Genomic DNA, 15393 nt, shown 5'->3' with positions numbered 1-15393 from the left:
AAAATAAGCCTGGCAAGAACTGCAAACTGCTACTTTGCTTATTATGAGTGAACAGTGTCTTTAAGCATTGTTTTGATACTTACAATCTGTTTCGTGAGAGCGTTGCCTAAATTTATCATGTTGATGGTCAGTGGCTGCATGTAGCCGAAACCTCTGCCAAATTCCAGCTGGTGAACGTCCATTATTCCCTCCAAAGACACAATCAGAAATGCACTGACTCCTGGTTTACACAGAAATAAGCACACATGGGTTTAGCAAAGAGTGACTGTAGAGGAAATGGTTCAGGGGCATAGTTTTTCTTAAATTTTTGTGGAAGAAAGTCCCACAAAAAGCAGGGAAAACATGGGACAAGTAAACATGGGAGCTATTTATATAAAATTGTTAAAAGGTAGTGTTTCCAAATGAACAAATAAAAAGAACAAAACCTATATGCAATTAAGTCCTTTTACAATATATATTAAAGTTTTGCACACAACTGATTTTTAGGTGGATCAATTTTTAAATACGTTACTTTGGACTATTAAAAAGGAAGGTATAATCCGAAAACAATGATGCATGAATGCAATTAGTCATGTGATATTGTACCCACAGATATCTATGGTTGTACCAGCATTGTTGTGCATTCATAGTGTTTTTTAAATTATACTTTGCACACTCTTAATATTACATTACAAATATGACAGAAACATAACAGAAAATATACTCCTTGTTTTTCGGCAAAACACGACATTTGAATATTTTGCTAATAAAATGATAACTTTTCTATGTCTAGTCTCTCGGTATATCTTAGTGAGCATATGCAGCAAGGTGATTGAAGCATTTTCAGACATTTCAATGTGGGCTAATAACTTTTGGAAACCGCCTGATAGCGCTAGTGTGGAGAAAATGAAAACACCGTTTTTAAATACATCCCAATTAATGTGGATGTAGCCAAAGACATCCCTTACCATTTTTCTTAAGTCTCTCTGAACTTGCCATCAAATGCTGAATGCTGTCATCCAATCCGTCTGTGAAGATGATCAAAACCTAGACACAAACAAATGTCAAGTGCATAGTGTTTCTGTAAACAATAGTTCAACTATATTTCTTGTGAAAGCATGTCAGTAAAACATCACAAATGTAAAATCATTTGAAAATAACATCAGCAGAGGTGCTCTTGTTTAATTAAGGGAACATTAACAAAGAATGTAATATATTGTTGACAAAAATATTCCCACCTTTGCCTTGGCTTTTGAGGAGACAAACATTTCGCTGAAGGGATCTAACAGAAACTTGTTGAAAGCCAGGGGTGCCGTAGGTCGCAATAACATCACTTTCTTGACCATGTCCTTATTGTACTTCTCAAAGCCAAAATGCTCCAGAACACTCCCATCTTGTCCAGACACAAGCCTATAGCCAAATTTAGTTGAAATATTTTTCTTTTCAATGCAGTATACATGATCCATCTTGGAGATAAGTTCGATGGCTGCAGTAACCAACGGTTCCACTTGAGGCCTCAACAGAGTTTGCGTGATTGTTCGTCTGGACACGTCAAAACCAAAGGCAATGTCGATTTCGCAGTCTGTTCAAACAAAACAATGGGTCACAATCTTCAAGAAAGGGTAAAGACAAAATATTATACATCATTATCAATAATGCAAATGCATACATATAATACAGTGGAAATCAAAATTAGAGAACATCCAAGGTCTCTGCTTAGTCCTATTTGATGTTATCCTAACAGGAGTAAAAGGGCAGTTTTTTAAGCATATTTCATAAATGAATTGTATTCTGAAGAACAGTATAAAAAAACTAAATTAGATATTTAAAAAAGTTCACAAGATTTGATCAAAATTAGAGAACAATCTAATTTTAGTGTTAATCTAATTTTAGCTTTTTAGTGTTAATCTGATCTCCTTAATTACTTTATATGACAAATCCTATTCAACTGGCACCATTCCTCTAATTTTCACTGAGATTGCAAGATGGCAGACCGTTCTAAGGTGACTGAAACCCTGCAACGGGAGGCTGAGAAGAGAAGAGAAGAGAAGCTGGTCATTCCAAAACTGTGATTTCTAAAATAGTGCAACTTTACAATGATATTAATTCATTCTAGTCCCCCAAAAAGGCTGGTCGTCCACATAAGACAAATGCATGAGAGGACAGGATAATCACCTTTGCTGATGAGCATGTTGTGTGGAGACAGGAGAACTGGACCAAAGTTCATTTTAGTGATGAGAGCAAATTTAATTTATTTGGGTCAGATGGGAAACATTATGTTCTGTGTCAAACTGGAGAAAGACTGAAGCCCCGAGTACCTAAAGAAGTCAATGAAAGGTGAAGGAGGAAGTGTCCTTCTTGAAGTTAAGAACATTGAAATAAAGAAATGAGTTCTGATCTAAACCCGATTGAAAATCTCTGGAAAATCCTTGGAAACAAAGTTATGGCTACGAAACCCACTACAATTACCGAACTGTGGAAGAGACTGGAAGAAGAGTGGACCAAGATTACACCAGAGCAGTGTGAGAAACTAGAGATATCCTGTGGGCCACAAATGTGCAGGGGCCTCTACACGTCCTACTAATTTGTGACAGCTGTAACCCTCCAAAATTTTAGTTGCAATCTTTTATTGTGCTAGAGTAATTACTGTTCTCTAATTTTGATCACTGTTTTTTTCCACAAAATAAAGGTTTTTGTTGAAATGCCTTGGTTATTTTGTCAAACATGTTAGTATAACAGAGGTATACAGTTAATATTCTTTCAAATTTTGAGTGATGGAAAAAAAAAAGATGTTTCTGACACATCTTATGGATATGAATGTTTTGCCTATTCAGGGCACAGAAAATTATGGATGTACATTTTGATCAATTGAGTTTAATCAGTTAGCCAGCATCAGACTTCACCAGATTTTAAAGCTGCTTTAAAAAAAGAAATGTTTTTTTTTATTATTATTCTAAAAAAAATAAGCAAAAGACAAATGCTGAAATAAAACATGTAAATTAACAGATAGCTTTAGTCCAAGAAATCGTAAAGTTCAGTTGCTCAAAGACAAGACAAGATACTGCACTGTTTACATGTGCATGGTCATATGTTCAATGCATTCATCGGTCTGGTGTCAGAAATTTGTAGAAGTTTAGAACAACTCTTACTTTAGGTCTTTGAGTTCTGAAAGTTATGGTATGTTTCATTGAAAAAAATTTACTTTCATGTAAAAATTAAATGAAATTTAAATTGAATGATTTCTTATCAAATTTACTTTCCATTTATTTTACTGTTGAGCTTTCTCATCAGGCAGCAGTTCATAAGGTACATAATAAATAAAGTCATTTGGAGGCAGGTGGCAGATCATCAGGCTTAGGAACAGAGTTAAAAAAACGAGTCACTTACCACATGGGGCATCTTGTTGCTTCTCTTTACAAAGAAAATGTAACACTTTCTTTACGGTTGTCTTCAGTTCAAGGCCTTCGAAAGTCTCAATAAGGACACGATCAGCTGATCCGGCTATTTCAAGCAGCTCAGATTTCTTTATTTCATTGCCAACCCCAATAACAGTTATTGCAATGTTCTTGTTTCTGAGATAAGTTAATGCATTCAAGTCTTTCAGATCATTAGCATATCCATCTGTGATCAGCAGAAGATTCTGAGCGACTCCTTCGTCTATTCTGGATCCATTCTCTTTTGTGAAATAGTATCTAATATTTCTCAGGGCGTCCCAAGTACGTGTGCCCTCCTTTAGTTGTACAGTTTTGTTTATAGCTTTCTCCACTTCTGCAAAACTAGTGTAGTCATTCAGGTAAAATTCCTTCTGGAATTTACTGCTGAACTGGGCAACACCCACTCGCCATTTGTCTTGAGCAATATCCAGCTCTTTCACAATGTCAATCATGGTTTGTTTGAGAGTATTCCAACTTGGATCCATAATAGAGTCTGATCCATCAATTAAAAAAACAAGGTCTGATACCTCCATCTCACAAACTAGAAAGAGAAACAAAAATACATTAGGACTACATTAATGGACAGTTCTGGGAAGCAGCATAGATTGGCTGGCCACAAGCTTCTCATTATTTAGGGGCTATGTACACCTGGAAACTTTAGATCACACATTTTTACTGATAGTTTGATAGTTCAGTAGGTGGTCTAAGACACATACTGTACAAGATGCGACCTGCATAAGCAATCCACACCTGGACAAGCAATCATGGAAGAAGCAACCACGAGACACAAACAACAAGCATCATACGGGGTTGAAGAGTTTTGAATTTAATTATATTGCCATATATCATGGGAATAGATCAGAATTATATCAGTTTTTTATTTTTTGTGAGGTATAATTGGAAATCAGTCTGATCTATCAAGATGCATGAAGTGACAAAGCAGAAACAGCCCCTTAAAGTCAACTTACTCTATTGAAAATGTAGTTACTGACAAAATGTAGTGGTCAACATATTTTTAAATATATGTAATTTATTTGATATCATTTAATCAGAAGATATATTCACATAGATCTTTGAGTTCACGTCCAGAAAAATGTATAGCTGTAAGTGTTTAATGAGAAGAATAAGATTTACTTGGTTTATTAAGGTTGCAGAGCTCTTGGGTGATCCGTTTTTGTAGTTCAGGCAGATCTTGGTAGGTGTCTGCATAGTGCACTCTTCCTTTCATTCCCACCATCTCCTTTAGCTGTTGTTTATCGGCATCTTGGGTACCAATAGCAAAAAAGTTGACCTCTGAATTTGCCAGTGATTCAGGCCATGTTGACAGACCACTTAAGTCATTAACCTTGCCGTCTGTTATCAGGAATAGCACTTGGGGAACATTCTTTGCTCGTCGCCCACCATATGTTTCACCAAAGAATGAGAGAGCATAGTTCAGGGCTCGGGCTGTGTTTCTGCTTCCTCCTGAAGCTTTGAGGTTTGAGATAGCCCAGAGAATATCAGTTTGACTGTAGTACTGATTTAGTGTGAACTCCAAACGAGGGTTATTAGAGTAGGTGACGGTGCCAAATCGTACCCGTTTTTCTCCAACCAAAGATTTGCTCACTGTATATTTCATTAAGTTTACCATTTCCTGAAAACCATCTTTATTGGCACTTCCAGAGGCGTCAACAAGGAAGATTATGTCAATCAGTTCCGATGTCTTGCATTCTGGAAAGATATATGATCATAATTTTAGAAGTCATTCAGAAGTCAGAAAAGTCACTTTGGCAAGCGACAAACACACTTTCGGTAATACTGGGTAAGTAAGTTGGGTAAGTTACTCTGACAATGTAATTAAATGGATTACTGATTACTCCTTTTAAAAGTAATCACTGTTCTGATTACTTTATTTCAAAAGTAATTAGTTACATGACTAGTTATGCTACTTTTTTCTGTGGCTACATCCATGAAATTTAAATGAAATCCCAGCATAAACGCTCCAGATAAATATTTGTTATTAAAGCATCAACATTCCCAAAACACTGTTATTTAGGCTGCTGCAAATAGCGCTGCTTTTATAATCTCTAAAAATATGACATCTCAGTTCATTGTAATCTAACAAAGCTCTGTTATAACTAGAGATGTTCCGATACCCTTTTTCCCTTCCTGATACGATTCCGATACCTAGGCTCAGGGTATCGGCCGATACCGAGTGCTGATCCGATACCTGGGTGTGTATCTGGTTATACTGCTGTACTACTAGACCTGTATGAATTGATACAATTATTTTATGGTGTGCTTCACCATATGCTGTATATATATATATATATATATATATAGATAGATAGATAGATAGATAGATAGATAGATAGATAGATAGATAGATAGATAGATATAGTCTGGCAAGTAAACAAAAAAATATAATGTTTGTAAAATGGCACATCTATTTAAATATCTAAAAGTACACTCTTAATCAGTCAGTCAAGCATTATAAATGTATTATGATAATCGAGTATTATTTAATGATATAACTTTAGCAATTAGAATTAAAACATGGTAACCATGTATGAATAGTCATTTTAACGGAACTGGTGGTGGTGCTTTTTTGGTCATTCAAGTGTTTCTGTAAAATATGGGAGGAAAACTATCAATAATACTGATAAGATAGGTGAGCGCCAGCCAATGAGATTGTCGTTTGCGTATTAGCTCCGCCTACTACCGAAGAACCCGGCAGTTCTTAAAAGCTGAAGAATTCCAAAGGAACTTTGACAGGATAATACAACAAAGAGAGAGAGAGAGAGTCTTACATGTAGCGCGTCAATTCTGCATGGCATGTAAACGATATTCTCTCTCTTTGCGTGTGAGAAAAAAGAAAGCGACGGTGAGTTGTGCACTTCACACTAGAGCTTACGGTATGTCAAATACAGGTGCGCTGCGCATTCATTCAGATGAACTGAAAAATAGCACAGATCGCTTGACGGAGAGTAAAACTCTGAAGCCTCAGTCAGAGTGTTCGGCGAGTGAAAATATATCTGTGCTAAACTTATACATAACCTCCAACCAGGCCCGGATTAACACAGTGTAGTGCCCTAGGGTGACCACATTTAAAGTGCCCCCCACCCCCCTAAACAATATATAATAAGAACAGGTAGAATAAAAAGAATAAGTTACCAATCAAAAGAAATCAGTATTAACAAAATTAGTTTCCACTACAAAGGTGGCACAGAAGAACACAAAAGTGGCATTTAGGTGGCATGGATGTTTTAAATTCATAACAATGTTGTGAGATTAATGTTTTAAATATAAATTTTGAATACAGACCTATTGTTTGATTGAAAGGATTTAAATAACTGAAATGACACTTTAAAAATAAAAATAAAACTGCCAGCAGGTGGGGTAAGTCACTGATTTTATCACCAAATCATTCATTCAATTGATTTATTTGAATGGCTGATTCATTCAGGAACAAAGCAAGTGTCTTTATGAATGGGTAATTGAATCATTGACTCACTAGATTCATTTAAAATGCAGCTTCATTCATAAACGCAACACCGCTTGGAGATGCGCATCGGCTCAGCTGTGACTGTTTGAAACTATTTTCGTTAAAGAAATAGAGCAAAATCAGGCAATATTGTTAAAGTCATACAATGTATGTCACTTAATATTAACTTGTTGTTTATTGAACTGTTGTATTCATTTAATATCACATTTGCAAACTCCTTAATAACCTTTAAAAGCTATTACTCACTTTAGTTCATCGCGATCTCACAAAACTCCATTATAATCAATGAAACTCTCTGCACTGCACAACAAATCTCTTATTTACACCCTGTCTACACTTTGTTTGTTATAACGAGAGGATTTGTGAGCTTGCATAACTCAGCAATGAACAAAACTCCAGTTACTCCAAATACAATATGCTGATCAGGTTAGTCGCACAGGTGCTCCTAAATATTTTTTGATAGTCTCACGCAGTACTTTTCAGTCGCAAATGTGACTAAAATGGTCGCATTGTAGTGCCCTGGCTATGTGTTATGATATTTTCTCTTTTTTTAATTTACGCTTCGCACAACCGCGATGCTGCCTATCCACTCTGATGGAGAGGGCAAATATATGACCTGACCCAATCTTAATTCTTAATTCTTTATATATTGTATCATTAACTGTTCATTTTGTATGTATCTGCATCTCTTCCAGCAAAATAATATATTTACAAAATATGAAAAATATTCATTATCTTATATAAGTCATTATCTTAATCACTTGATGCCCCCCTATTGGCTGGTGCCCCAGGGCACTCGCCCAATCCCGTCTATGGATAATCCGGCCCTGCCTCCAACTCACACACTGGCGAGTAAAATCTGAGCATTTATTAGCCAGTGGCTAATATTATATACCATTTAGTCGCCCAGGGTGAAGATTTAGTCACGAGTGATTTACAGGCAGTGGCGGTTCTACATTGAATTACTCCCCGGGCGAGACCCCCCTCTGAGCGCCCCCCCCATCCGAGAAAAAAAATTGTAGGTTTTTTGGCTAAAAAATTTTGCACAAACAGTTTTACTATAACAATATAAGTGTACGACAAGCTTATATTTCTCAATTGCACAAATCCTTCAACATGAAAAACACAATTCTGCACAAAACAGTATAAGTTATCAGAACTTAAATAAATATACTCCATATACATAATAAACACTGTGTTTATTTGGCACTCGACAATCAACAGATTTCCCATCCCCCAACACTGTCACTCACGACCAGAAGTCAAGACTAAACCACAAAGTGAAAATAGCAGTATTCTTTAGTGATATGTTATTTACACAGTGCAGATAGCTTTAGATTATATTTATTCTATGTTAAAATAAAATAAAAACATGGCGAAAAACATTATTAGAGAAAACATTACTTATTGCAAAAATAGTGGTAATTATCTGCACTTCTGCATTGTAATACAGTATAAAATAGTATGCAATAACTTATTGAGTGTAATTTTTTAATTTTATTTCTAATTATTAAATGGATGCCACCTTATTGGGACAAAAGCCCTCTCTACACCTACCCTAACCCTACCCGATACTTTGTTCAACTTTTGATTATTTCCTTCATTTTTATTAAAAATAAATGCTTTTCTGATGTGATTTGAAATTTAAAAAGCGAGAAAAAAAGTTCGCCAAAAGGCAGATTCGAACCCTGGTCGATCGTGTCGAAAGAAGTGTATTGCAAACTTTACCATCTGCACCACTGAATCTGACAACTAGTAACCGTCTTTTGCATATTTGACTATCCCAATCATACATTTGTGGGTGGAGTTAATGTAAATAGCCTCTGCCAGCAACATAGCTATTTGCACTTAAATAGACACTCCGATTTTTTTTTTTTTATATTCCCAACAATTAAACAGTTGCCCACATAAAAACACAAAAAACAGGCGGTGCTACAGCACCCTCCGCACCCCCACTTCCCGCGCCCCTGGGTGTGACTGACTTTAGCCCACTTGTCCCACTAATTTGGGAGAGGTGAACTGTCCGCCGCGGCCGCACCCCCTCCCCGTTCCACTTCTCACACAGCTTCTGTGCTCGGTACCTTCTCAACAAGCAGGGGCGCCAATTTGCCAATTCCCCGCACAGTTATATGATAGATAATATGATAGATAATAGAAAACCGCTTAGCGGCGCAGATGATTTTTTTTTTCCAAGTGCTTGTGCCGCCCCCCACGTGTCATGAAAAAATGCCGCCCTGGGCGGCTGCCCCGTTCGCCCATGCCTAAAACCGCCACTGTTTACAGGCAATGTGCTACCACCTTTGTATTTCTTCTTCGCTGCTCGAAGAAGAATTGATTTCCGATTTGCAGCGTTAAGCAAATCTAGCGCGCATAACTATAGGTCTTGTTTAAAAATGGTATCGGATCGGTACATGGGTTCAAGTACTCGCCAATACCGATGCCAGAATTTTTTGTGGTATCGGTGGAATTTCCGATATCGGAATCGGAACAACCCTAGTTATAACACAATAAATATATGCATTATGAATCTTTCGTATGTCTACAATTCGTGTGTTATTATAATGAGAAATATCCCAGAAATCAACATTGCTCCAAGGCAGCAAACGTGTTATAGCCTAAACAGAAACTGCCTATGCTTGCGCCTGTTAATTGTTTTTTTAATTTTATATTAATTCTTGTTGCTTTTGTGCAATAGATGAATAACAATTTATTTGTATTAGATATTTTATGTTTAGATATATCTATTTTGCGGGAGTCCAGTGAATCATTTTATTCTCCGGCATCCCGCATCCCGCATACACACACACACACACACACACACACGAGTCTCTACCCGCCCGCACCAGCACTCGCCCATCTTTTCCCGCACAGCACTCGCGTCGGGTCTCGCGGGTGTTAGTTTTTGAACAGTAAGATTTTAATGTTTTTTAAAGAAGTCTCTTCTGCTCACCAAGCCTGCATTTATTTAAACCAAAGTACAGCAAAAACGGTAATATTTTGAAAACTTTTACTATTTCAAATAACTGATTTGATTTCTATTTGAATATGTTTTAAAATGTATTTATTTCTGTGATCAAAGCTGAATTTTCAGCATGATTACTCCAGTCTTCAGTGTCCTTCAGAAATCATTCTAATATGCTGATTTGCTGCTGAAGAAACATTTATTATTACTATTATTATTATTATTATTATCAATATTTAAAACAGTTGAGTACATTTTTTCAGGATTCTTTGATGAATAGAAATATGGAGTCAGTATGAGCAGATGGATCCTTATGCTTTCGAATCGCTCTCGCGGTACTTTGATGTCAAACACTGATCATTCTAAGCAGCGCCGCTTCAAGTCGAACACGCATTAGGTGTTATAAGCTCCATATATGGTGATTTCTGGGAGCAGATGGGGTGGAGATGCACGTAGGCTACGCACGATCTTCCCCTGACTGGGATTTATAAAGGCATTTTTGCGCATGTTCTGGTGTAAGCATGCTTTTATAAATCTGAAAACTTTTGTGCGTACGCACAATACAGCTTTTGTGCGTACGTACACTTTTAGGATGAAATCTAGTTTTATACATGAGGCCCCAGGTCCAGACCCCACCATCCGGCATGTGATTCGCAGATTAATTTGCCAATTTACACGTTCAACCTATTTAAAACCACAAGAAGAAGAAGAAAAAAAGGAACGGAACTCAATTAGTTATTGAGTTATATTAGTTATAGTATTACAAGCATAGAGACGTGTTTCAGACAGCGCGGCATACCGATTTGATTCCTCTTTCATGTATCCCTGCATTTAAGATATGCATGGGGGTTTGCGGTTACGTCGCAATACTGGAAATATTTCTGTTTTAAACCATGAAGGCGAGCCAATGGATATCACACAAGCAACGTGCAAACTTTGCGCAATAGTTGTGCCGGTGAACTTCTTAACTTCAGTCGTACAGGAAGTGAAAGTAAAAAAACGGACAAAGTTTTCTAACGCTGCATTAACAGTGCATATTCTCTCAGAGACGAATCTACTTCAACATGTGCTGATAACAGTATAAATGATTGGAGACCCCTGATCTAGATTATAAAGCACTGCATTCTGTCAGCAATGTAACGCGGCAGAAACGTATTGAGACCTTGACTTGTAACTATACTCTAATTACTATTTTGAAAATTATAACGCGTTAAATTACTCCGTTATTAAAAAAAGTAATCAAATTACAATAACGCGTTACTAAGTAATTCGTTACTGCCCAACACTGAATACACATGAACTGACAAGCATTTAGTGGATGTATACATTAAAAATGTGTTGTCCTTCTCTTTTTGACAAAACTGCCATGCATAAATGTCTACATGCTCTAGCTGGTTAGATTCAGATGGTCTCAGGGGACTTTGGAAATGGAACATATATTGAGTGTGTCAATACCTTTGGGAGCATTTTCATGGAAAAGAAAGACTTATAAATCTGTACACTTTTTGGAGTACACTAGCATGTAGATGCCCTCAAAGGTAACAGACGTTGAGTAAAAGCCAAAAAACATTTATTTATTTTTTTTCCAAGGAATTTAACACATACTTACAGAAGTTACTGACATGATGTGATTTCTCCTAAAAATCAAATTTGGTTTACATACCTGTGTTGCAGATCTTGAGAAGGACATCATTGCTTAATTCTTTTAGGGATGCAACTGCGTCTTCGAAGAACACTCCATCATGGGATCCAGCAATGGCAAGCATCTGAGATCTGTTTGCATGTCTCATACCAATGGCATTAATGTTGATGGAACTGTCTCTCAAGTTTTTAGCAGGCTCGGCTACATCATCCCTACTCTCTCCATCCGTAAGAACTATCAAGAACTTTAGAGCATCGGATCGTCCTCCTTTAGAAATTTCAAACGACTGTAATACTTCTTTAAGTGCTTTTCCAGTATTAGTTTTTCCATTCATCTGTTTGATATTTTTAATTTCCTGTAATAAAACAGCTTTATCATCAAATGTATTTAAGGAAAACTCCTCATTTGGGTCTGTGCCGTACTGAACAACCGCAACACGCTCCTTGTCCGACCTAATTGCAAACTTTTCTATCACAAGCTCCATTATGTCCTTCATATTTTCAAAGTCCTTAGCACTAACACTTTCTGATCCATCAAGCAGGAAGACGATGTCTGCAAAAAGACCTTCACAACCTAAAAATAAGAAATTTATAAAGTGAACACTCCTTCAGTGAAATGAACCTTTGCAACAAATTCTATTTAGGCCAAGAAAAAAAAAAAATCAAGAATCAACTGGATTCATTTATCTGCATTCACTATTATTTTATCACCCATTCAATTAAAAATTGTGCAAATCAGGTAACAGTGAAAACATTAAGTATAAATATATGCCATTAATTGAATTTCTCACCTTCAAAGGAGCATATTTCTGTGATGATGTCTTTCTTGATTTCATCAAGGAAATCATAGTTTTTCACATAAAATGTTTTTTGTGGGCTGCCAGATATTAATTCCAGCTCTGGCACAGATGCATCTTTCACACCAATAGCATAAATATTGACATTCTGTTCTGTTCTCAGAAGTTTAGCAGGGACTTCTACCGACTCTTCTGTCCCTCTTGACTCGCCATCAGTGATGACAATCAAGATCTTATGAACCTTTTCCCCACGTGTTCGTACTGCTTCTTCGAAGAGCGGGATCATTTCTCTCAACCCCAGATCAGTCCTGGTGCCCCCTCCCTCCATTCTGAGGGCATTCACTGCCTTTTCAATATCAGCTTTTGTGTTATAGTCATGTAATCGGAAAACTGTGGTTGCACGGCTTGCAAACTTCACCAACCCAAAGCGTACGTGGTTATTTCCAACCTCGAATGCTTCAAGCCATTTCTTAGTAAAGTTCTTCATATCATCAAATTCTTCATAGGATATACTTCCTGATTCATCCAGAAGAAAGTATATGTCGGCTTTCATTGTTTTCTTGCAATCTGCAGTGGAGTGAAAGAAGATTTAGAGCATTCAGATAAGAAATTAGGATTTTTTTTTTTATTATCACTGTGCTTTTAGGGACAGTAATTTAAAAGAAAATAAGTAAAAACATCTTACCAACCTTGTAACACAAAGCTCTGTGAGGCTCTAGGTATGATGGAAGCTGTGATTTCATTGCAAAGTGTTTTGGTTAAAATATTTGAAAGTGAATTTAGTTTATCAAAGCCTTCCACGTTGAATACAAACTTCTTATGTGGGTAGGATGCAATCTCTCTCAAGTCATCCTCCTCGGTGTCTTTGATACCAAGCGCAAATACAGTAACGCCAGATCTCCGCAATGCTGCTGCAGCATTGGCCACATTATCTGTTGACTTTCCATCAGTGATAACAACAGCAACCTGCTGAACATGCTGATCTCTTCTGCTGCCTCTTGCTTTGGTGAACACATGCTCTTTGGCAAACTTGAGAGCAGCTCCGGTGTATGTTTTACCACGTCCATATGGCATGCTGCTGATGTAGCGCAGGATGTCAGACTTATCCTTGAAGGTGTTGAAGTACACATCGGCTCGAGGGAAGTCACTATAGAGGACCACAGCTATTTTAATTTTTCCCTCACCCACATCGAGACCTCCGATGGTGTTCTCGAGAAAGTCGCGCACAAGTTGGAAGTTTTTGGATCTGATACTGCTGGACTGATCAACAATAAAAGCGATATCTGCCATCACGTCAAACATGCACTCTGTCAAAAAGACATGAGAACTTTACAAACCAGATTCTTTTAGATTATGTACTACATAACAGATTTTCAAATCACTATTAAAACTCTAAACAAAGGGGAAAAAGTTAATATAACTGTTAATGGGTTTTATGAAAAGAATAAAAGATTATGCATGCACTCACCCCTTGCAACTGCAGCATCTTCCCATGCGTCAATAGCAGACTTAATTTTCAGTTGCACTTGTGGCATGTTACCTACTAACTTGTAGCTGTGTGGTTGACTAGAGATGTACTTCATCTCATCTGCATCAGCTTTGTTCAAGCCAACAGCAAAAACTGTCACTGCATCATTTTTGATTGTGCGGGATGCTTGGACGACACCATCGGCAGATTCTCCTGCTGAAATGACTAAAAGAAACTGCTTAAATCCTTCAGAAACACGGCTTCCGTTGACACTAGTAAAGAAATGTTTATGAGCATATTCAATTGCATTGCCAACTCTACGATCCCCTGTAGGCCTCAGTGTCAGGTTGCGAATAGATGACACTATCTCATTCTTGGTCTTATCAGTATTTAGCAGAAACTCCTCTTTGACATTTTCACTGAACTGAGCCAAGCCGACACGATTAAAATCCTTTCTCACATTGAGCTGTGTGACCAGTCTTGATAGAAAATTCTTTGTTTGCTGCTCTTGTCTAGATGCTGAACTATCAACCAATATGAAGAGATCAGCAAATTTTGGCACAAAAGCTAAAGAGAATGGAAACAAAGGAAAATAATTATTTGCATCTAAACAATAAATCAATTAACTGTCCCATACCAGAGTGCAGCCAACAGCAGATAGTAGTTTATTGTGATGGGACTCAAAGCTAGTACATTTGAGGAAAGTTTTTGTTTTGTTTTCATTCATTTTAAGGTGTCTAAATTCAAGAATCACATAGTATAGTCACAAATAGTAAAACATACCAAATAAAATCTGTTACCTTCTGACTGGAGCGTAAAACACACTTTGTTGCGTAGACTCTCTTTTAGACCTTGCAGTTCTTGATAACTGTCGATACTGAATAAGAACTCTTCATGTGGGATATTAGCAATGGCACGCAGTTTTTCCATATTGCCCGTTCCCACCCGGATGACAAAGATGAAAACTCCCAAGTTTCGTAGTCTCTGGGAAGGTTCCTCCACATCATCATTTGATTCTCCATCTGTGATGACTATCGCAATGCCAGGAACATTCTTTCTGGGCAGACTAAAGTAATTCTCACGGATAAAAGTCAGGGCCTGACCAGTGTTGGTGCCTCCTCTACGGTAGATGAGACGATTCAACTTTTGGTGAAGGTCTTTCTTATCTGAATAGGCACCAAGCAGGAACTCTTGGTACGGTCTATCACTGAACTGGGCAAGTCCCACTCTCACCTTATCGGGTCTAAGATTAAAACTATCCACAAAAGCATGGAGGAACTTCCTCACTTCTTCAAAATCACTGTCTCCAATGCTACCAGAGGAGTCCACAAGGAGCACAATGTCTGCCTGAGCAGTTTCGTTGCAGCCTAGGGCAAATGGAAGAATTTTAGTTAGAACTTTGACCACTTGATTCTGTGTTTGTACTAATAGAATAATACAAAGATCATTTAATGGCGTAATCAGTATTTGCTGCAAATGTGCCACCTTCATTATGTTGGCTTAACCTGAGAATCCACAATATTTTTTAAATGTCAGCCTGTTCTGACTGAACCTGCTCTGTCTTTTCTACCTAATCAGACTGAACTTTCTAAATAAAAATCTCTTACAATTCCATGAATAACTTCTGA

At 37.3% G+C, this 15393-nt stretch overlaps 1 protein-coding gene across 1 annotated transcript in view; it reads right to left on the bottom strand.

The window, feature by feature from the left end:
- The window catches only part of LOC131551937 (collagen alpha-3(VI) chain-like), a 48061-nt gene that overhangs the window by 28436 nt on the left and 4232 nt on the right, over positions 1-15393 (bottom strand). Inside the window, exons 4-13 of the mRNA XM_058795194.1 lie at positions 14566-15132; positions 13766-14332; positions 12987-13604; positions 12292-12864; positions 11523-12074; positions 4548-5123; positions 3367-3954; positions 1218-1561; positions 948-1026; positions 84-220 (exon numbers count right to left, since the gene is read on the bottom strand). Of these exons, the coding sequence (XP_058651177.1) occupies positions 84-220; positions 948-1026; positions 1218-1561; positions 3367-3954; positions 4548-5123; positions 11523-12074; positions 12292-12864; positions 12987-13604; positions 13766-14332; positions 14566-15132 (4601 nt within the window). The remainder of the gene's footprint in view (positions 1-83; positions 221-947; positions 1027-1217; positions 1562-3366; positions 3955-4547; positions 5124-11522; positions 12075-12291; positions 12865-12986; positions 13605-13765; positions 14333-14565; positions 15133-15393) is intronic.

The sequence above is a fragment of the Onychostoma macrolepis genome, chromosome 13, assembly GCF_012432095.1.
Source record: "Onychostoma macrolepis isolate SWU-2019 chromosome 13, ASM1243209v1, whole genome shotgun sequence".
Classification (NCBI taxonomy): Eukaryota; Metazoa; Chordata; class Actinopteri; order Cypriniformes; family Cyprinidae; genus Onychostoma; species Onychostoma macrolepis.
This window is presented reverse-complemented; position numbering and strand designations above follow the sequence as displayed.